Source organism: Grus americana, chromosome 7 (genome assembly GCF_028858705.1).
Source record: "Grus americana isolate bGruAme1 chromosome 7, bGruAme1.mat, whole genome shotgun sequence".
NCBI classification, from domain to species: domain Eukaryota; kingdom Metazoa; phylum Chordata; class Aves; order Gruiformes; family Gruidae; genus Grus; species Grus americana.
Genome location: NC_072858.1, coordinates 19488529 through 19511612, shown reverse-complemented (window position 1 = coordinate 19511612; position 23084 = coordinate 19488529). Strand labels below are relative to the sequence as shown.

Here is a 23084-nt window from a genome sequence, read left to right as displayed (position 1 = left end):
CTAAGTACTAGGACTTTCTGTTTTGGAAAGACCACGAGGGAGATATGGTAAATGTTTATTAAAAACCAAAACCCACCAAAAGCACTAGTGATGAATTATTTGCTACTTCTCATAAAGCAAAAAGCTAGATAGAACCCAAAAAAGTAATCAGATGGCAGTTTGGCAAGTTTCTTGGATTTGTTTTGTGGGTTGTTTTTTTTAAGTTGTGTGGGTGTGTTGTTGATTTAATAAAAAAAAAGCAGCACTTTCTTCTAACCACAGAATGCTGTGGAGCTAAAAACACCTATGTATTAAAAATTAGATAAATTCATTGAGAGCAGATAAAAGAGATTAGTTACCGCATAATAGCAAAGGATGCAATTTGCAGCTCAAAACAAGTGCATGAATGTTTGGGGTTTTGTTTGTTTTTAAACTGCTGGAAGCTGGAAAGGTGTATGAATGGAAAAACCCACCCATAGTCTCCATGCCTAAAGAAAAGAATGTAACAAGCATCTGATGGGAGTTTGAGGCAGGATAACGAACTATATTTTCCTTCGCTCTGACCCAATGCAATAGATCTTATATCTATCAAAACATTTAACACAATACACAATTCGAGCCCATCATGCCATGGAAACAAGCCAAGCATAATACTACTTAGAAAAAATCTGTCATGGTATAGTAAGACTTGTTAATAACTACAAGGTAATTGAGAGCATTAATTTGGATTACAAAGACATTAATAGCTATGTATTACAGCTTGCCAACAGCAGCTCTAGGCATCACAGTTCAAGGAGATCTTTACAGTCAACTTTTGTCCCCTCTTCCCTACCTTTGAAGCTCAAAGTACCTTACGCTTTGCATCAAAGCATACACATAAACACAAATCACAAGAGTTAGGACACCACATTAAATACATGCATATTTACCAAGGCCAGGTACACACCTACTATACCAGCAATTTTCATTTTTGTATTCTGATAATCTTACTGTTTCTAAAGGTTTTAAGCTCATAGTAAATATGCTATCTTACCTCATTCAATGCACACATGCGAGCAATAGAACCTATGTTGTTGGTGATGGTGACCAAAGTAGCTCTGGCCAAGTCCTCTTTACTGATGGAATCTCTCTTTTCTTTACTCATCATATGACCAAAGCTGTGTGAGGAAGATTATTCCTTTTATTATGAGTTATTTAGGAGTGCTAAAAGCCCTTAGAAATTTTGTCATTTAATAAGCTTTGCTTGGATTTGATATCCATTGATTTGAGACAGATTTGAAATGTGAAAAGGGATCTCGTTGGAAAGGCAGAACAATGAGCAAAGACGCTTCTTCTAAACTAACTGTAATTTAAATGGAAGCAAGTTACATCAAGCATTGCTTATACCTGTTTAAAAAAAAAAGATCAAGAAGTAGGTGAGAGATCTAAGGACAAACCACATGATACATTCAGCGTGACATTTCCACATGGACACTGTACATAGTCCAGGGATTACGCACTCAGTTCAGCATGCCCCGTAAGTTTCCTAAGGAACTCCTTAAAAACAGCTCAATTAACACATACCTTGAGGCTACAGCAGACCCTTGAAGGCCAAATCGCTCATAGTCTCCTCCATAAATATCTTTCACCAGTTTATCCACATTGGTGCTGTCTCCTTTTGCGGCCATTTCTAGTGCTTCTTCAAACGTCTCGCAGCCAGTCAGCAGACAGCACAGGCCCAGGAACGTTCCTCCTCCAAGACTAGAAAAGCACAGTTCCTTCAGACCAGCAGCTTGAATTGGCTTTCACCACAGCTCTTCAGACTCCCATCTGCAGCATGATCTACACAACTACCAACTGTACCTTGCAACTCCTCCCTCAGAGGGGTGAGGACTAACACCCTAAATTGAGTTTCTATTTAACACAAATGTTGTCCAGCATGGTTTTAACTGAACTACTACTTAAATCCTTATGTTTATATAGGAGAAATTATGCTAAATAAGGGTTAGCCGAGAATAAGATCCAATTCAACTCTGCAGATGTCAGTTTGCTATTTGTAACACTCTAGCAAGTTTTCCTTGTGCAAGCATAATTAGCCATCAGATCACTTAAGTCAGAGATGAAAGAATAAACAGCTATCAAAGCTAAGTATCTATGCAGGGGCAGACAGCCACATCAGATCTTGTCACCCTAGCCAGTGGCAGGAAGCCGTCTGGTTGGTCCCTGTTCAAAGCAAGGCTTAGCATCAGCCCTGCATGTCTCAGCCCTCCAAAGAACCCTGAGAAAGGAGCAGCCACTTTAATATCTTGCAAGCGCTCAAGTACAATATTTAACTGACTATATAAATTTGACTATGCATAACAGGTCGCTAACTCATTGCATTAAAATTCTACTTTGGACTCTTCAGTCTTAACAGACATGAACTTCAACTTACTAACCTCTACATCCTTCCTCATTCTTTCTTAACCCTTGAGAAAGTTAGCTTATTTGTACTGATTGTAGTCACACCGACTGGAGCCACTGTAAACAAGAGGATCAGTGAGACACCACACTTGCACTTCTCAAAAAAGCACAGGAGGTCAGACAGGAACACCATTTAGTCAGTGCTCTTGGATTATTAGGCAAGTTTTTCAGAACACATCTAGTAGCACTGGAATATATTTAGTATCTGAACAGTATGAAGCTCTGCACGCCAGCCACGAGACAGTATTGATTTCGTCATCTATAACAAGTCAGCCACCCACTGCAGTCATGTTTTTTGTTTTGTAGTGGAAAGGATCAGAAGCACACCTACAGATATCCAAAGGGCTATGCTTGAAAAACAACCCGAATTACAAGAAAACCAATACCTCTTCCATTCAACTCGTGCTCACCTGCATTGTGTACAGATAAATGGCTCATGGCTACCACTGTGGCAAAGATATGCCCTAGATAAGGCAACAGATGACACATATGCATTCATGTGCATTATACAGGAGAAACTTTATTAATAATGTACCATGCACTGTAATATGTACCATGCACTGAAGAACAGAATACAGCTTTGGAAGGGACTATAGCAATTCCAAAAAGCTTCTTTGGTTGTTGTTTTAGATTCTTTTAGGTTTCTGTTTTAGTGGTTTGGTCGGTTTGATTTTGTTTTTAAGATTAAACATTACTAAGAATTAAGCACAGCAATTTACTTTGCATGGATGAGGAAAAAGCGTGACAGATTTATTGCTATTTTTACTACTAGTCTGGATGAACATATTTGTAACTACAGTGGTTCCCTATAAGTAAGCACTGTTGCCACATCTATAGAGTCAACTTAAATACGTCTCGGGCTGTGTTTTGGCCTTGAGAACAAAATTCTGTATCCACACTAGTGAACTCCTGAATTCCTAAACAGAGCAGTCACGTCTAAATCTCTCACTGAACATAGGCCAGAGACCACTTCAACTCAGCTGTACCCTACAAATCATTTTGGAAAGCACTAGCTGACCCAGGCTGAAATCATGCTGAGGACAAAGAAAGAATACAGACAATTGGATTCTACTCTTTACACGCTGACATTCCTTAATTTACCAGCATGGTCCAAAGACTAGTGCAATCAGTAAGGAAATGAGATCTATTGAGACTCTTCTGGCAAAATCCAGTAGTAGCAGGTAATTGTACAAAGTTTTCCGATATCCTGGATGCATCCTAACAAGTAAGCAAGAGGTTTTTGTTTAGCCCAAACATTTTTATTTCACTGCTCTGGCTGTTCTGGGGGATCAAAGCAGCGGAGAGAAGATTCATTTCCTAGGATAGCTTTATTTTGGTAATTCACAGCAAGAGATAGGAAGTAGGTAAGAACACCAACAAGAGACTAAGGCAGCTCTAAAGTTGAATGGATCACTGATTTTCTGATACAGACTCATCCCTCTCTGAAGGAATCCTAGGATATTTCCAGCCTTGCTACTGGTGGGCTTTTAAAAGAAATGGGAAGACAAGCACAATTTGGGGCTGCACCTACTAGTCACACTGTCTCGTTCTATCTGTTCAATTATTAAGGAGAAAACAGAATTAAAAGAACATAGAATTAAGTTTACCTGGATCCTGTGACTCTCTTATAGTTGTCCTTAGAATACACAGCTAGGATGCTGACCCCTGAGCCTATGTTAACCAGCAGCATAGGATATGGATTATCAAGGCAGTAAGGCTTTTTCTGGCACCGTTCAGGATCTGTAGGATTTTCAAAATAATAGCACTCTGGTTGGCCATTGAAACCAACAGAATCAACATAAAGGAGGCCCTGGATCAAACAGTCCAATTCGTCCAGTTTGTGGAGTTGTAGATCAGCAATCTGGAAAAGAACAAGAAATTAATAAACATTTCCTAATATAATACAACACTGAGAAGGACAAAAGGCTCTGCTGAAGCATTGTGATCACTTAAATAGTAACACATTTATCTATTTAAACAGTACAAAGCATGAAGTCCAAAATTGCTATCTGCCTGACAATGGGTACCTCCCCCCCCCCAAAAAAAATGATGTGCTGCGCAGTAATGTCGTTTAGTTCCTCTGCCTTTGAGATATTCCCTGCTCTGCAAGCAGGAAACGTTTCCCACTCTCAGTATTCTGAAGCAATAAATTTCTTCCCCCTCATCTCCATCCCAAGAGGAGCTATGTTCTGCAGCTTTTGGACAGCTTCTGACACCTGCCTACACAGCAGCAGTCCTCAGGATGCAAAGTGCTTTGACTCATCATTCAGCTACATTTCCCAGCAATTTAATGAAATTTTTAATAGAAGTACGAAGATCAAAAAACTTCAATTAAAAGAACAAGATCATTAAAGCCTTACATGCTTATGTTAATATGCATTAAATATACAGTGGATTATGCTTAAAAGATTTGCAATTTAAGTGTATGATGTTACCAGTAATCTGAGAGTGCTGTTTCTTTAAATTACAATGAGCACTTTAAAATGCCTCATGAAAAATAGGGTATTCCCAATGTTTGGTGAAAACCAATATAAAAAACCCAAACAAAGATATTGTCAGGCCTATGGCCCCAGCAAAACATTCAAAAAATGTAACTGCAACAGAAGGCAGAAAAACCATTATAAGAGCTTAAAAAGGACATTCCCTCTGAGATCTCACAGGTCACCCATGACCGTATTTAAAGAGACATGTCTACTTGCCATAGCATTCTGTTTACTAGAATTAGAAATCACATCCCTTTCTCGAAATAGGATACAGTGACAATCTGTAGGAAGTCTCCTTTCCAGATGACATTGAGCTTAGACTTGTGTTAGGGAGAGGAGAGGGAGAAAATATAGCAAAGTTGCCTGTCCAAACCCTGAGGTCATTTGCATCCTCACACCTGCAAAGTAGGTCTTACCTAACTTCACTTACTAACAAAAAAAGCAAAAGGTTATTATGAACACAAGGGAGTTAGTTATACAACACAGAGCTGGTTCTCAAACATTTGCATATCGCAGGATGTTTTTATAACAGCTAATGGAGAAGATTTACGACGCTAACCATCTCCTATTTTTAATTCTGGAAGCTATATTCAGTCACTAAAAAGAGGAAAGATATTTCTGTGGAACGGGCATGGCCAGTAGGTTACATTCTTTTGAGCTATTTAAATCTCTCCCCTTAAGTTTTTTCTCTACTTGTACATAGCTCCAACTTGCCTTAACTGAAAGCCATTCTACTCTTTGGGTCTGCCCTTCTGTTATACTTGCTACTCCTCAAATCCTGGAACCATAGAAAAGAAATAAGACCAACAAAACCCAAACTAGCAGTCTCAAAAGACCCCAGTGTAGATCCAGTTATTCATTGGACAACAGAGACAGGTGGAGACCTTTTCTTCTTGTTTCAATATTTCCTCCTGTAACTTTTGCAACCCTTCATATTTTTTTCTTGGTCACCACATGGCTACACAAATTCCAGTTACAGAAACACAGCATAAAAGACTCGAACCATTTAGCCAGAAAATAAAAAGAATAAACACAAATCAGGAGAAAAGGTTTTTAAAGAAATGTTACAAAAATCTTAAGGCTACTTTGGAAATATCTTTAATAACAAGAAATTGCTGAAATCTGAGAGGAAAAGCTCCAAGAAATATATAATACATTAACATAACAAATGCTTCATGCACTCTTTCTCAGAATGGGTATTACATGGAGCCCACTAAATCATCTCTGGTGAGATGATTTATTTTGTTAAAACCCATCTAACATTGCATATAGCTAGTCAAAATAAGGAAAGATTCTTCGCTAACCATGATCCTTCTCTAGGTTGTGCACTATACAGTCTAAATTTTCAAAGCTAGATGTGGCATGACCAGACACGATCTAACACAGATACAGCATGCGCAAACAAACATGCTATGAACCAGAAGCCTGCTGTACAAAGACAAGTCATTAGCAGATTTATGGCCCTTACTGTCAAAACCTCCATTCTCCCATAAGCCCAATACCCAGTCACAAGCTGCTTTTGTCTCATCCATGTTACACTTTTACAAATAGGTAAGCATCAGCGAGAGACCTTGCAAGGCACGAGCAAGCAATACAAATCTAAGTAAAACACTTAGGGCATCAGTGCAAAAACACAGACAAAATCCTTGTTTCTACAAGCTCTCCCGTCAGCCCACCAATTTTGTAAGGACAGAACAAAAGAAACTTATTAAAGGTTCTTTTTCAAGCACTAAGCATAGAAGTTTTACTAGGTCCAGCCCTCCACGTATAAAAGACATACTAGAATTTGCTCTGCTTTTTATAGCTCTGTGCTATATTTAACAGCTGATATACTGTAAGCAAAAGAGCCCTACTACTGCTTTCTTTCATGTATGATATTCATAGCAGACTGAAAAACTATTTTCCTACATTGTTGCAGCAGTCTGGTTTTCATTTTTGGAAGAAGCAAGACTGGCATCAGTATTCCATGTTGATCTGCCTTCATTCAGAGAACTGCAAGCTCTGCAGCCACCAGACCTCTGAGGCTCTAAACAGCCCCGTGAGCCACCATCATTCGTGTTTCTAAACACAAATTAGGGCACAGTTGCAAGAAATGTAGTAACCCAGTCTCGTACAAGAGCCATGATAGAGCCAGGGTCACAATTCCCAGTCCCTTTCCCTGCATACAGAACTGCCTTTTCTCTATTCATTGCTTTGCTCAGAATGACTTGAGCAGCAAAACCACATCATGAAATAGATATGCCTGTAAACATCGTAACTAATGTACGAGTAGACAAACGTTTTTCACTGGTGCCATCACCTCACCTACCACACTCTACTTGTGTTTATCCTTTCAGCTGTTCAAATTACTTCTCCTTGCAGGAACCAAAGTTTACGTGCAAAAAATGCAAACAAAAATGGGAGCTGTAAGAAGCACATTTTAATTAGACTTTTTCCTACAACTTTTTACAAAACGTATTTGCAGATATTTTCCAGCCCTTTACAATCCCTAATGTGAGGGCAGACAGCATAGCAGTCAACTTATCCTGCTCAGCACAGTGCCTCTCTAGAAAAGTTTTATGTCAGAAAGTCATGCTATGAGAAGAACTGCAGAACAAAGTAGAATACAGGACCCTGGAGGGAAAATTTATGGTGGTTACGAGGAAACCATATGTACTTTTTTTTTTTAAAAGAACAATTTTTCTGCATTACAGCCAGACTGTAGAAATTCCTCTTTATTTTAGACTAGTTTTTAAATACTGGGAGAGGGAACAAAACACTTGGGACTTCAAGGAACTCTTCAGGACCATCAAAACAAGGCCTCAGGACTTTAACCAGGTTTACAAGCGGGTGCAACACAGCAAGGAAGTAGCGAGCACTTCCCCTGACAGTTCACACCTTGGCAACAAACTCCTGAAACCCAGCTGATTTCAAGGATACACAAAAGGTCTGTTGTTACTGTGTACAGATCCCATTCTAAGGGGAATGAAAGCCCACCTCCTGTTGTATACTTGTCAGAAGTGCTGGGAAATGGTACTGTCCAAGTTCATTTGTGGGTGATTTTTTTTTTTAAATATGCAAAATGCAAACAATTTTTAGTTGTATTCAAGTACCAGACATAAAATGAAAAAGACATGGTACCAACTTGCTGCTGCTTTGAAGTATGGAAGCAAAGAAGTTAAAAGACTTGGGTCACGTTTGTTTCTTTTATGGGTAAGTAAATATTTCCACCTCAGCAAGGAAAACATAAAATGGCCCAGTAACCTAGAAGCGAGCTGAGGGAAGCCACGACATATACACAGCAGGGTTAAGCCTGATGGATCAACACTGGGGTGCAGACATCTTTTCAATGAAGCTCCAGTTCATGAAAGATTTCACCCAGTTTGAATTTTCACAGTTACCAATTTCTGCTGAGCGTAGGAATGGCCAAACCTAGATGCAGTTAAAAGTTCATCTGTCTCATGGACTTTCAATCAGAAATACAAACTTTTTTCTGCAAGAAGCTGTTAGGAACATAACATCTTTCAAGTTTTTAATTATCAATTAAAACAGCCTCATTTACTATATGACTCTGGCTTTTATATGCCTTCTGGGCATTGCTCCATTTTTTATTTCTTATAATAGCTTACAGTCTAGCTTTTCCTTCCATCTCCCTCCCATTACCTCTCCTCCACTTTCATAAAGATGTACTTTGCTTCCTTTATATTTTGATTGTCTTCCCCTCAACCCTGCTTCTTTTTGAGCTCAGATAAAGTACTCCCTCTGGCTAGTTCCATGCCCTGAGGCTGGGAAATAGCCACTCACATTCAAACAAGACAAAGTCTAATGCAAATAAAGCGTAAGCCCAACATTCCCCGAGGCAGAAAAGAAGATAGACTCTGCACCAGCTTTGGGGGGAAAAAAAAAAGCACTAGTTTGGGATCCTCTGCAGAGGATTTGCCCCTCTCACCCTCCTAGCTGTAAGGATCTCTTCCCTCTCTTGACAGGGATGACTTCTCCCCACTCTCTCTGAAGAGTTTCCTAGCTTCTTGTGGTGGTGGTAACAGAAGGTATGATGGTTACTTCACCCGTTCTCTGGATGTCATTTTCAACCCCAGCCCATACACTACAGGCCAGCACCCCAGCAGCACTGTCCAGCCTCCCCAAGCAAGTGAGGTGCAACAAGATTTTGGAGTGTCTTACAGTAATGTAGAGTTACACAGCTTACTCATCCTACAACACAGGACACTGAGTTTATTTGTAGTAAGATAAATACTGTCTACAAGTCATCCACAGGCATTTGGTTCATACCACAAAGTCAAGCCTCAGAATCAGCTAATAACTGGCACAAGGAAATCACTCTCCAGCAGCCAAGCCTACTCTTAAAGCATTTTTCTTACAGGTTATGGGGAAGGTCAAGGCCTGAGGTTACGTCTGTGTTGGTAACAGATTTCCTTCCTTTATTAAGTGACTGTTTTTTGGCACAGGTCCTGCTTCCACTGAAGCCAGCAGTAAAATTTCTGTCAAGACAAGTCAGGTTCTACAAGTGTCTGTTCAGGAAAGGAATACAAAGATCCCACCTTTGAGCCCCTGCAATTGACAGGAATTTTGCAATGGAGCAAGTTTTAGACAAAAATTTGAATAGCCCTTTCTTCCCTCACCCCCATGTATCCTTTACATTGAGTTGCTTTACAAAACTGAGTGACAGCCTAAGAATTTATTACTCATTACATTAAGAGCATACTTTTGTGCAAGTAATGTGCGCGTGCTATCGTAGAGGAATCACAGAATATAAACAGATTTATATTACAGGGACACAAGTAAGTCTATGTACTCCTTACTTGTACAGAAATGATGTTACTTAGGCATCTACAGAATTTGTGAGGTAACAGTACATAACTGGGGAAAGGAGGGAGGATTATCAGAATTAGGCGACAGATTAATCCATGCCTTAACACACTGTTACCTGAAAATAAAGTCAGCCAGCCATTTCCCCAGTCATTCAGAAAGTGGAAAAATAAAGCCGAACAAAAAACAACAACAAAAACCCCCACTCTAAGCTGGAAACAGTCCTCTTAGTGAATTACTTACTGATGCTCTTTAATGAACATTAAGTATAACCATATGGTTGGTAAAATTATTTCTGTGGTCTAGTTTAATGAATAGAGTCAGTTTTCCTACTTCTAGGGGAAGCATTCAGATCTTAAGAATGAATCGAATGATTTGCCAGGCTACTGATCATTACTGCCGACAGTCACCAAGCACCCCATGGAGACTTCAGGTCTCCTCCTGTCCAGCACTGTGGATCACATAAGAGGGAGGTCAGATAGCTAAACCTAGCTAGCTTTGTAGCTTTACTTGCCTTTCTATGGCACAGAAGGCTTAAGGTAAAGAGAAGATGCCTCCCAATTTTTTTTTTTCAATACACAAAAGCAGCAGAAATGTCTGGATCAAACCTATTTAACTCATTTAGGGATTCAGAATTAGACAATGAAACAAGCAAGTAACAACAGGGTGTTTGCTTGTCTATTTTAAGGAAAAAAAGCTGCTGTAACCTTAGAAGGGATTTGAATGCTGTTTTGCAATATAGGATCTTTTGTCCTAAACCTATGCAATCCTGAAAGTCCCATAAGCATTTAGTAATGCCATGAAAGACAAATAACTTTAAAGCATGTACATAGGAAAATAAAGGGCCAGAACAAAAGCACGTTACCTCTATCAGTTTCATGAGTTTCCTAACATTTAGCCAGATTTTTTAATGAAATTAACAACATTCATAAACATACTTTAGTTTTTCCACATTGCTTCTAAGTAACAGAAACATTTAAAGCCTCCTCCATATAAGGCATTAGACAACACTGAATCCTGCAACAGCAGGATAATAGACTTGGCACATGTTCTCTACTTCTACAGGTGCATTAGAGTGATCAAATATTTGAAACAGACATTTCAATGCTTTGAGAGCGCAATACTGAAACTGTTGTCCAACGTCAATTTACAGTCAGCAAAACACACCAAAATGGCCAGCTGCTGTTACAATGACTAATGAAGTGTGACAATTTAAGTGCTTGTACCCAAGACACTCAGCCCTTTGAGAGAGATTAAGCAAGTAAATCTTCATGTAATGGATAACATTTTGCTTCTGTAATACTCTATGGATATTACAGTTTGAGCCAAGAAATACTTGCTATAAAGGAAGGTGTGGAACAGTAGTAAGAAGAGGTGTCCAAAGCACTCACTTAAGTCTGAGTGCACTTCACTGATTGCTCTACACTACAAAACACCCCAGCCAGCCTTTATAGTGTTTCTCTTTAACTACCTTCAAGTGTTGTAGCACACAGAATGTTAACTAACACTGCAGAGATGTGGGATTTCATGCCTAAGTCCACAAATAATTTGCTATGTGGCCTCGTATTTTTGTACAATAGCTAGCAAAACAGCCCCAACTTCAACTACGGCTTCCAGTGCTACATTGACTATACTGCAACTGAGATGACAGAGACTGGTCCCTCACTTTAAGTTGCATATTTACCAGATAAAGCCAAAGCTACAGAGAGAAATGCCTAGCAGTGATAGTCACCAGGTAACATCCAGTTCAATTCTACAGCTGTGGGCATGAGGGACACAAACTCCCTTATTGAGTAAGCAACTCTAGCTGCTATTAAGTGATGTAGGAGAGATGAATTTGGGAAGACTGACTCTTCAGAAAGTTTCAAAGTGACCTCCCATTGTCACTAGAGAATGTGACCTGAATCATCCCCTGGACACATGGAAGGATGCTCAAAAACCTGAACTGAGGTCATATTGACTAGTTCTAGAACCCACCTCCAACTGTGGTGCCAACATCCATACACAATGCAAGAAAAACTAAAATTTTTGAGGACTCAATCATCAGTAGACCCTACCATGTAAAGGACTTCCAATCAGCCTAAAGGACAAGAAATCTGGCACTAGTAGTGGAGTACTACAGCAATTCAGTAACTCGATAGTCCTTCATTAAACTAGCTGCTTCCATGTCCAACATTTACTGATAACGATTGTACAACGTAACAGCTGGAATTCACATTGATCTCTTACAGCATTCTCTTTCCCCCTTAGGATCTTGGTCCTCTGGTAGGTGAGGGGTATTGACAAACTAAAAACCTCTTATACCGCAGGAATGGATGCTTGGAGTTAAAAGTGAAGCACACAAAGCCAAGGACTGCAGTCAACAGCAGTTGGTAAGTCACTATGATAGCTCCCTAGTCTGAAGCAGAGACAGAAAAGCAACTGATGTAACCTGTAATACCCACTAGCCATCCCTCACCCTCAAGATCAGGTCAAAAGCTAGGGACAGAAACGTCAGACCTGCCTGCTAAGTAAATCATTCACATTAATCTTAGTGAGATTGCTCTGGTACAGGTAGACTAGTCATTCTTTTACAGAAAATAAATGGAGATATGCCCCAGTAGAGACACATACACAACAGACAACTGCCTCCCGAATGACTATTCCTCTCTAATGCAGTTTGTACAATGGCACTCTCTGCTTCTGTTGCCACAATCAATTTTTGCAGTGCACTCTAGTGCATTCATTTGGGAGCTAGGACTATTGCTGAAGTTTATACAAACAGCAGCATCCCAATACTTCAGATTTGCATCAGCTTCTGGAGCTCCTTGCAGAGGTTATTTTTAAATTGTAGGGGATCTGGGACCTAGTCACCTCATGAATTACCTTTCTTCACATGACATACTCCCAGAACTGAAATCAAAAGCTAGCTGCTATTGTCATGCTTCCATACACTGTTTCTCCCCCTGCTCCATGCTTGGTCTTCCAGACTCTTGACTTAAGTCTGTTTGAAGACTAATACAAGGGGAAGGGAACCTGAACCTAATCGCCAGCCTGTATAGTTTAATTTCTGGTTTTCTAATAGATATCCAGTTTGCAAGATGAGTACCTAGTCTTAGGCTTCTAGGTTATCATAACACAGACTCAGCTGATTATGAAGCACCTGATCGTCACAACTGTACTCAAAAAAACATTTACTGAAGACATCCTGCACGGCAATACTTCAGTAGAATACCCTCCTCTGTTCTCTCCATGTTCCAAGCAATTCCACCAGTTAACAAATGTGAATTGATTCTGTTAGTCTTAACCAGTTAGGACGGACAAAAAAATAAATGTTATTTTTCTCTGCAGGTTTTAATAGAAGGACTCCCATGATGTTTTCCCAAAGTACTTCCCACTGAACCCTTATGAACTGTTCACGTACCGTTCTAAAGTCCTCCTCAAACTTGTAAGCTCCACCTCCTGTGGCACAGAGCGTAGTGTGCAAACTGGAGAAGTTCTTTTCACTACCCATCTGTATGAACCTGTGCATGGCACAGCTGGGAAAGCGGATGAAGTGCAGGTTTCCTTTGCGTCCACACATAGTCAAATTTTTCAGTTCAAGATGAACATCACGAATGCCAGTTTTACCATAGGCTGTATTGGAGGTCAAGTATTTCCTAATGCTTTTCAGGTTTTCCACCTCCTCCTGTTCTTCTTCTGCAGTAATGTCCTTAGGTTCAAAGTAGACCAATTTAACCAATGTTCCACCGATATCCATTCCAAACCATGGAAACGCTAAGGACAAGGGGGTTGGGGAGGAAGAAAGAGAAAGTCACTATAAATATACAGGTTAGCCAGATCACTTAAAACACATGCTGAACAACAATTTAGTGTGGTCACAGTAGCAGCATCTGCTCCTGAATGCTGGTGGTCACTTATGCATTCAATTCACATGTATTAAAGACCTCTCTAAGTTAGGACTTCATAAAGCCTCAGTTAAGAAAAAGAATAAAGAAGATATCAGAATACTCTTCCTTGCAGAAGCAGGTTTTAATAAAATGAAAATATTTTTTTCCAAGAAAAACATTTTACTCTCCAGTCAGCACCTCTCGACAGAGCACAGTTACTGCATTTCACCCAGTCTGACTCCTGGCACCAATTCTTAAAATAGACTAAGCAGGGGAGGAGGAAGAAACAACCAAACAGGAGAACGAGATTTTTCAAGTCACATTCCCACTGCGTAACATCTACAACTGCCTTTCCAAGACCAGTCGGAATTTCCAGTCACAAGGCTCTTTCTGAGGAGCAGCAAAACATAACTCTCCCATCATGCTGGGAGTCTCCAGACTTCAAGCCACCAGAATTAGCAGCTCTGTTGGAACTACACTACCTGCATGTATTAGCAGGAAGAAAATGAGCTGTTTTAAATTAAATATTTACTACTGACAGTCCTTTGAGCATAGACTCCCTTTGCTGGTATATCTATTAGCCTATCACACAACTATACAAGAAAAGCCACTATTTGTTTCTCAGCTTATATATATTTGCCGCAGCCAGCCTAGGTCTACCAAAGCCTTTGTTCTGTTAATAGCAAGAGAAAATCACTATGGAGAACACACAGACAGAAGATACTAACTGAACCAGGTTGGTCTGCCTGCTCTGCTTATATATACATGCATACATTTCAAGTAGTAAGTCAGGTAACTTCATGAAGCAATAAGAAGGGAGAATAAAAAAGTCTATACACAGGTACTGCAGGAGGCAGCTGCTAGTAATGTTTCTTAGAGAATTAAGAGTCCTGAGTATTTTAAAAATAGCGGTCACACAGTCACCTCTCTGCTTTTAAGGAAGAATCAGACAGACTTGCTAGAAATGTGATTCTACCAACTAGGGCATCCCAACGTAGGGTTGATACAAACTCCAAACCATGGACACCATAAGCATTACTGATATTTCTGCCAGTGAATCTAAATGTAAACAACTTGAGGGAAAGATTTTAATGAGCATAGGAGGTACTGATCACACTGTTCTTCCTCAGGTGATCACAGCTCAGTATTAAGTTACTCAACTTCAGAGTGAAAGGAGCTTAGAGTCTTTTACTTCTTACCACACAGGTCTCGGCATCATTCTTGTCTGGCTGAATAATTAAAAAAACCCACCAACTAAATTTCACAGTTGTTAATATGCCCCCCCAAGCAATCCTTACATGTCATATGTTTACATCTATTATTTTGCTCCACTGCTGTATGCCAAATAATTATCAGTTTCTCCCCCCTTTCCCTAAGGACAAGAAAAGAATAAAGCATAAACTGCCATGAAGTAGCTTGCTTACAGTTCAAGTCTTCTAACAGCACCTCCTGTTATCTGGTGCAAAATTTAATTTCTTTTTCCATGCCCTACTAGCTCCAAGACACAAAGACACTGACACGAAGTCTAATTTGAGGTTTGGGAAGATACATCCCATGCAGATGCATGAAAGCTCCCTGAAATGGGAAGAACTTGAAATAAGTGTTTTTAAAGTAGGCTTTATTTTAAAGAGGAAAAATATGTTACCATACACTAACCTGTGTATCAAACACTTTTGGAAGTACAAGGTAAATATTTAAGCACAAGTGGTCTGGTCCACACTGTACAACACTACAATGCTGTGGAGCTCAGGATGCCAATCCCATTAGTGACTTACACAAATCTAAGCTACTGAGAACTTTAATTACCTGTCTCACTGGAACAGTAAGTCTCCTCCTTGGATGTATCTTAACTATGCAAGCAGGAAGTTTGATTTTAAAAGCAGCATGATTGGACTGTGCCATACAGAACCAGCCTGTAGTCAAGTGTAAAACAGCTTCCAATATTCTAGATTAAGGGCATAAAACCTGCTACAATCTACCTACACCAACAGTTGCTTTAAAGCTATAGTGTAGATTTAATCTTTAGAGAGGGAAGCAGCATTCCATCCTCCTATCAAACACAAGCCCAGCAATAAAAGTGTTAAGTACTAACAGCTGAGAGTTATTCATAAATGACTGCCAAGACATTTACTTTTATATTTTAACATTTTTGAGGAGTCATAACTAAATCATTAAGAATAAGTACTGTAGAAAACAACTATGAAGTTATTCCAAGTCTGTATAGTTCTTGGGATAGTTACACATAATGCTCACATTTAAAAAGCAAGCAGAAATGCCAAGAGACTTTTTTTGTTTATTCTGTGAATCTAAGCTCCTTTCATTTTGTTGTGAGCCAAATGGAGAGCTGCAGAAAGAAAAGAACCTTGCTCCTAGAACAGCAGCAGTTTTCTTCAGCACAAATAAAAAGCACGAGATCAGTCCACAACAACCGATATTTCAGTTATGCAGAACAGCAGCTTAGTTTTCTTCACAGCTGCTCGGACCAGCTATCTGTTGGAATCACTTGCAATAAAGATGACAACTATTTTAACTGGTTGACCACTTAGGACAACAAAACAAGTCTCAAAGTTCCTGACAAGTCCTGCTGAAATTCATATAATTTCCATACAACTGGAGTGACAGTAGAAACACTTCTGTATCCCAGTGATTATTTTAAAAACGTATTCATTGTATCTTTTGTTACTATCAATATGTTCTGAAACAAAATGCACCCCTAAAGCACCATCACCTCCTTTTAGTACCTTTAGATAACCCACCCTAGCTGGTACCTATACACTTCAACTTTCCTGACATGACTGAACGTGGTGCTAATGGGGACATGCACACAGACTGCAAGGTGCTCATGGGTTTTGCTGCCTCCCTGAATACAGAGAGTAAGATCATTCAGAGGCCACCAGAATTATTAGGGCACATACTGCTACAAACAGAGGATGAAGAAAGGTATTTGTGTAGATACAGTCTCCACAGATCTGAGGGAAAATGCGTTTTTTTTGTTTGAGATTTTTTTGTTGTTGTTTGGGGGTTTGTTTTCAACTGCAAGTCCAGCATTTCATGGATAACCTGAATAAATGTCCAGTTTCTTGAGTTATTAAAAGCCAGGAAAGCAAGGAGAAGAAAGTGATATCAGTCACTGATCTCAGTTATTCAAAACTGTGTGATTTACTGGATACGTTGCAGAAATGCTTTCACAGTATAAAAAAAAAAATGCACCTCAACTAAAACTGTTAAGACTTATGAGCCGATTTCTCTCTTCTCAGCAAAGTCAGTATGCAATATACCCATTGGATCAATGCAATCTGTTATTGTGGAAAAAGTAAAACTATTCTACTGTATTGCTGCACTGCAGTAAGTCATAAAAAAACAACACTATAAACTAGTTCTAGGTCCCATAGAACTGATACAGAAAGCATCAAGATGAATCACAGATTCTTAAAAGCCTAGCATAAATCAAAAGGCTCCGCTTATCTTCTTAAGAAAATTCTCTTTAACTGTACCAACTACTTACTGATTTGTTATCTTGAGATAAAAATCTCCATTACTCCAATATTTAGCTGCAGAAGCATGTGACAATGCAAACAGAAGGTATCTCCAGCATTGCATAATGAGGTAATCTGATGCACACCAACAGCTATGCTATCTGGGGGAAAGGTTCACTCATGAGAAATTCCATGATACATTTTACCTAGTTTCTGCACAAACTTTGAAGACTATGAACATGTAAGGCTATTCCTATAAGGCATATTACATTCAGAATTGAACACATTTGATTTTTAAAAATCCTATGCTTAACATACTATTTAATGAGGGGGTAAGGAGAGAAATATGAAATCACAACCTGGACAAGATCAGGGGAAGCAAGAATGAAAAGGAACTCCTAGGTCACTAAGTAACAATTCCCCCCTCCCCCCCGTTAGAAAGGATAACAGAGGGCAATCCTTTTCATATGTTTAAACAACCACCACATAAGGTTAGCTGAATCTTTTTACTCTTCAACTCTTAGAAAGAGACAGTGCCTGAATCCTGCTGCTTAGAACCTGGACCCTGGATTTATCCATGACCAATCTGCAGCAATTTCTTTTTTTTTTTTTTTTGCCAAAACTGTTTCAGCTTATACATCTCTCTTACAAGACCTGTATTTCCTCAAACACAGGTACAGTATCTCAATTTTTTATCAATAATTGGAATGGTAGTATCAGTACTCTGATATCTTTGTCATAAATATCTCAGATGAAATATCTTAGGTTCAGCTGCTTTTCTTCCTGGACACACATATGATGAAATCCTATTACTTCATTTACATTTTCATCTGCAATTAATTTGCATTGCTTGATGCTGCGATGATTTACGAACTTCCTGTTTTAATTGGGACTGGAAGAGGGGAGAGCACCAAAAATAAGAACAGAAAATAAAAATAAAAATCAAGAGTGACACATAAGATCGGCTAGTATTCTCGCAGCTTCTGAAAGCTGCTTTCTATTAAAAAAAGCTGATAATAGCTTACATATATTTTGCAATTAATTCCTCCTATTTTACGCAGTTATTTTGAGCAATCCAAAAATGTTGTGAAATGAATGCATTTGTTTTCCTTTGAACAAAAATAGCATGCATATCTTAATTATATCTGCTTAGTAATGGAAGTTTTGTCAAATCTTACAGAGCTAGAGCTAGATAAATCATGCACATATATGGGGCGAAACCATCCAGTTAATTTTCAGCAGCCAGGGCTCATTGAATGTCTACCATCTCACCAGAAAATAAGAAAATCCACAAAACAAAACACCACATAAAAATCAAAAAAACAAAAGCACAACCCAAACCAAACAAACTTCAAAGCCAAAAGCAGAGAGCTGTTTGTTAAACATAGGTGTGACCATTCACACATATATAGTCATGTTACCACAAACTGATTTCTGAAGATAACATTGGGAGACTAGGTCATTACCTAGCCCGATTAGATTCATTAAAAAACCCTAACAACTAACAACCAAAGTTAGAAAGCTACAAGAAGCAATGGTTAGCTAGTGAGAATCTCATTCTTGGATCTGACAGCACCCAGCCTGATACAAGTGATTTGCCTAAGTTTCCCACTCCTGTTGGCAATGCATTACCTTGTTGGTAAGGCTGATACACAGCTTTAACTCACAGAATGCTGGACCACAACACACCAACCAGTTCAGTTTGTTATGAGCAGCCCTATTCCTTAGGCAACCCTTACTCCCACCCAAATTAAAATCAACTGGAGACTAACTTTAAACAGCATGTCACCTGAAGCAATTCATAAGATTAAAAGATTGTGGGATATTCCAATGCCTCGGACAAAATTTCAGTAATCAATAATGCTGTGCTTATTCACTGTGTCAAACAACAGCAAGACCAAAAACATTTTCACTCCTGTATTCTTCACCAAATTATACTATATAATCATGGCATTCCATATTTAACATCACCACAGGTGAAAAAGCCTAGGTTTTCCAGTTTCCACCTGGCTTTTAGTAGTACTACATAATCATGCTGCAGCCAAACATCACAGGTGTAACCACCTAAATACTGGCCAAAAGCATTCTTTACTGTGAAGCTACAACTCTAAATGTTTAGAAATTACAACTAATATGCATTATAACTGCCATGGTTAAATGGTCACGATGCCATTCTTTGACCCCTAGCAATTACCAGCTGACTTGAAGACAGATGTAAGATACTGATTTGAATAGAGACCCCAAAGCTTTATCTTAATTTAAGAAAAGCAATAAAATTAAGATGCCCGGATGGCTTCTTCCCTAAGTCTGATGTAGAATAATGCTGTGAAGCACCAGTCTAGTTAACTGGCATGCTGAAATCTTTGTCCCTACTTGGCTACAGTGCTGTTTCACAAGGATCAATGAAGGCACTTAACTGCTCTTTTTCTTTCTTCTGTTCAAAGATCACATTTAAACGAACAACATGACACTTTAGCAGGCTTTTGAAATTTGCAAAATTCACACCGTTTCAGTATTTTATTCTCTTCCGGAGCACTTCACAGTGCAAGGCATCATAGCAGATACTTATCTGTATTCCTTACGCTGTGCTGTGATGCAGAAAGGTAATGTAAACCCTTGTGTACCAAAGGGTCTGCCCTAATAATTTGAACCAGAAACTGACAAGAGCCTAACACCCCTGACAACTCATCTAGTTCAGCCACGGAAAAAAAACAAAGCAAAGATAAGCTTCTAGGCAGAAGCAGCAGAAGGTGGGTCAAAAGGAAGGCAAGGTAGTCCCCAGATCCTCTCTTCACCACAGGTTAATCAGCAAAGCACACTGGTTTCACAGGGAATCTTCCCTTCTCAGAGAGGAAAAAGACTTGGGAATATAGAAGTCTACATCACTTTGGCAGAAAGCAAAACCAATTAAGAAAACATGCAATTTATAAGGATTTAAAGGAATAATCGCTGCAGAAAGATAGGTTTCATTTGTTGAAATATTGGGAAATGCCAATTATTATCTTTTCCACCACGCAAAGCAAACCCCACAATCAATAACGAAATCTTACATGCCATGTGGCAACTACACTTCATTTTGCAATGCGTCCTTAAGCACAGAACAAACATCTGCAAAAGCCAGGATTAAATACAAAAACCAGTAAAACGGGACTGTGTAGTATTCACTAGAGATGGATACAGCGGAAAGCTATGCAGTACCAGGAGACTTTGAGTATAATTTAATGAATTTAAGCTGATGACAATGTGCTATCATATTTTCCTGCAAGACTAATACTAAATCGCAAATTTATTCTTGCACAAAATCAACCATATAAATCAAAAAGTATAAGATCAGCAAGAATTTATGTCTTTCATTCAGCAAAGAAATTGCCCACAACATAGTTCTACAAAGCACTTCTCTCACCTGCTGTTTTCATTAAAGCCTCATTTCATTAAAACCCCACAACTGAAGACTCGCATCTTGGGCAATACAGCCATTCATCTACGCTCTTTACTTTGATGGGCTCTTTTTCCCCTCAAGATGGGAGGGAAATTCCAAATTCCCCATTCTTTCTTATTCAAGTGATTACCTGAATCCCTAAAAGCTTTTAATATTATGAAGAGTTTGCTATGCAAGTGCTGACTCTTCTTAGTTACACCAAGCCAAAATGTAAGTTGATCCAAGTTCCACAGTTTTTGTTCCTGAATGAAAATGCGAAGCTGGACAAAGACTACAAAACCAGTTTGTGACAGAGCATGATTTGGTCACCAACATGTTAAATTTGGTAGAAGACTAAAATATCTACAGGTACTGTAAGCACTACATGATTAATCAATACAGGAAAAGTGGTATGTGTAGCTCAGCAGAAGTATTTAAAGAGCTAGTAAGAGAAGGCACTGGCTAATAAGTAGCCTCGTGAAAGATGCAGCTCTTCGAGGCTCCTTCTGACTATTTTGTTCCACTTATACAGAAAAGTTGAAGTATTCATTTCAAAAGAAAGAAAAAAAATAAATCCAGAGTAGCTGAATGCACACTACTTCCTACTGAGTAGAAACATCTTTAAGTTTTGGCAGCGAACAGCTGTGATCCTCACTATCCCTGAGTACCCTTTCGGAATGCTGAACTTTTAACAAAGCAGCAAACATTTGTTGGCTTTACTTGAAGGGCTAGCAAAGTGAGAGTGTAAAGAAACAGAGTACTTGTTCTGTCAGATTGTTTTACTTGTAGAGTTTACCATGGAATTATTCAATAGCTCCATACCTACACGTAAGAAGTTAGTTATGATCAAGTAAGTAAAACATACTATTAATCAACAAACCTTATACAATTAAGTACATCACAAACATGGATGTCTGCGACTCATAGCCTTAAAACAAAACACGCAGTAGACAGCCAGTACACCAACACCTCCCAAAGCAACTAACCAAAAGCCACAGGCGGTGTTCATCAGGTGCACATTACAAATTTATCACGTTTGCAGTATACTTTTTCCCCCCCAGTCAGAATAATTTGCACTCAGCTCCCAAGTCTACTTTTTGCTTAATTCTAGCACTGTTTGGGGAAGGAGCACGTACCAAGACCGCAGAGCCTTCCCAACACCCAACAGCACCCAGGTGCCCCCCCCCCCCGCCCGGGCGTTACTTACAGTGCTGCTTGAGCACTATGAGCTTCATGGGCGCGTCCGGAGGCGGCGGAGGCCGGCAGGACCCTGGGCGCCGCCCGACACAGTGCACGGCGCAGCGCAAAGCTGGCGCCCGCCGCCCGCCCGCGTTTGTGCCGGGCCGCCGCTCCCCGCCCGCCGCCGCCCCATTGGCGCAGGGCGGGCCCGGCCCACGCGGCATCGGGGCCGTGCCCGGGCGCCAGCCGCCGCATTGGCCGGCACCGGAGGCCCTCGCTCCGCCCGGCCCCCCGGGCGGAGGGGAGGGAGGGGGGCAACGCCCACGGCGCGGGAGCCGGGCGGCCGCCAGCCCCGGGCGGGCGGCGCTCTGCAGGGGAGGCGGCGCTGGACCTGCGGCCGCCTGACACCCGGCCGATGTCGAGGCTCCCCCGGGCCGGGCTGCGGCACCGCCGCATGGAGGGGGCCGGGCCGCTGAACCAGCGCCGCCCCGCAGTGCCCTGAGCCCGCCGCGCTCATCACTTACGTGGCCTGTGCCGCCGGCCCGAGTCCATCCTCCGGCGCAGCCTACATTTCTTGGCCGGGGAGCCGTGGCTGAGCGGCGGCGGCTCCGGGCGGAGCAGCAGCGGGTGCGGCGCCTCTCCGCAGCCGCCGTTGCTCAGCGGCTGGCTCGAGGGGTGGAAGCCGTTCTGCAGCAGCCCGCCGAGCAGCGAGCAAGACGCGGCAGCGGGCGGCGGCGGTCCCGCCGGGGCGGCGGGCTGGGCGCGAAGCTGCTCCCCCATAGCGGCAGCCTCTCCCCTTTGTCTCCCGGCTCAGCTCCGGCTGGGCGCGGCGGAGCCTCCGCTCATGCCGGCGCCTGTGCCCGCAGCTCCGTGCGCTGGGGATGCGGAGCCCGCCTCCCCCCGCCGGCGGCGGCGCACGGCGCAGGCGTCCTGCCCGCAGCGCGCTGCAGAGGGGCGGCCGCCGCCCTCCGCCGGGGACGCGGCGACCCCCCCTCCTCCCCCCGGCTAACGTGCGCGTTCCCGGCCGCCCCGCCCGGCACCTGCGGGGCTCCGCGAGCGGCCCCGGGAGCGCGCCGGGGCCGGCCCCCCCCCGCCGCCCCCACTCGCACGGTGCGGACTGGCAGGGGCACGGTCACGCTGGAGCTGGCACCCGGTGCGATTTCAGTGTGACTTCGCTCCCGTGACCCCGCTCGCCGGTGCACCCCGGCAGGCCGATGCACCTCGGCAGGCCTGCCCCTGTCCCCGGCTGCGGTGTCATTTTCACTTCAGGGTATCTACACACACACACACTCTCATGTGACTCAGGTATCTGTGTCTCGGCGTGTGATCCCAGGTATGCTTTGGGCCGCACACAAAGTTATTTGTGCATCAGCAGCCACGTTCAAGTTTTTCTCTACATTGTCACGTGTTTCCTCAACAGCTTAGAGAGACT

The 23084-nt window shown here is 41.4% G+C and overlaps 1 protein-coding gene across 9 annotated transcripts in view; it reads right to left on the bottom strand.

Annotated features, from left to right (window-relative positions):
• Positions 1–23084, bottom strand: part of PANK1 (pantothenate kinase 1) — a 48319-nt gene that overhangs the window by 6010 nt on the left and 19225 nt on the right. For 6 of the 9 annotated variants that reach the window (XM_054831568.1, XM_054831571.1, XM_054831574.1 and 3 more), the window contains 4 exons: positions 13114–13466; positions 4029–4282; positions 1543–1719; positions 1013–1136 (listed from right to left, as the gene is read on the bottom strand). In XM_054831568.1, coding sequence (XP_054687543.1) covers positions 1013–1136; positions 1543–1719; positions 4029–4282; positions 13114–13466 — 908 coding nt within the window. Of the gene's footprint in view, positions 1–1012; positions 1137–1542; positions 1720–4028; positions 4283–13113; positions 13467–21680; positions 21892–22176; positions 22644–23084 lie in introns of those variants that run through there. The other 3 variants (XM_054831566.1, XM_054831569.1, XM_054831575.1) reach the window with 3 other exon arrangements.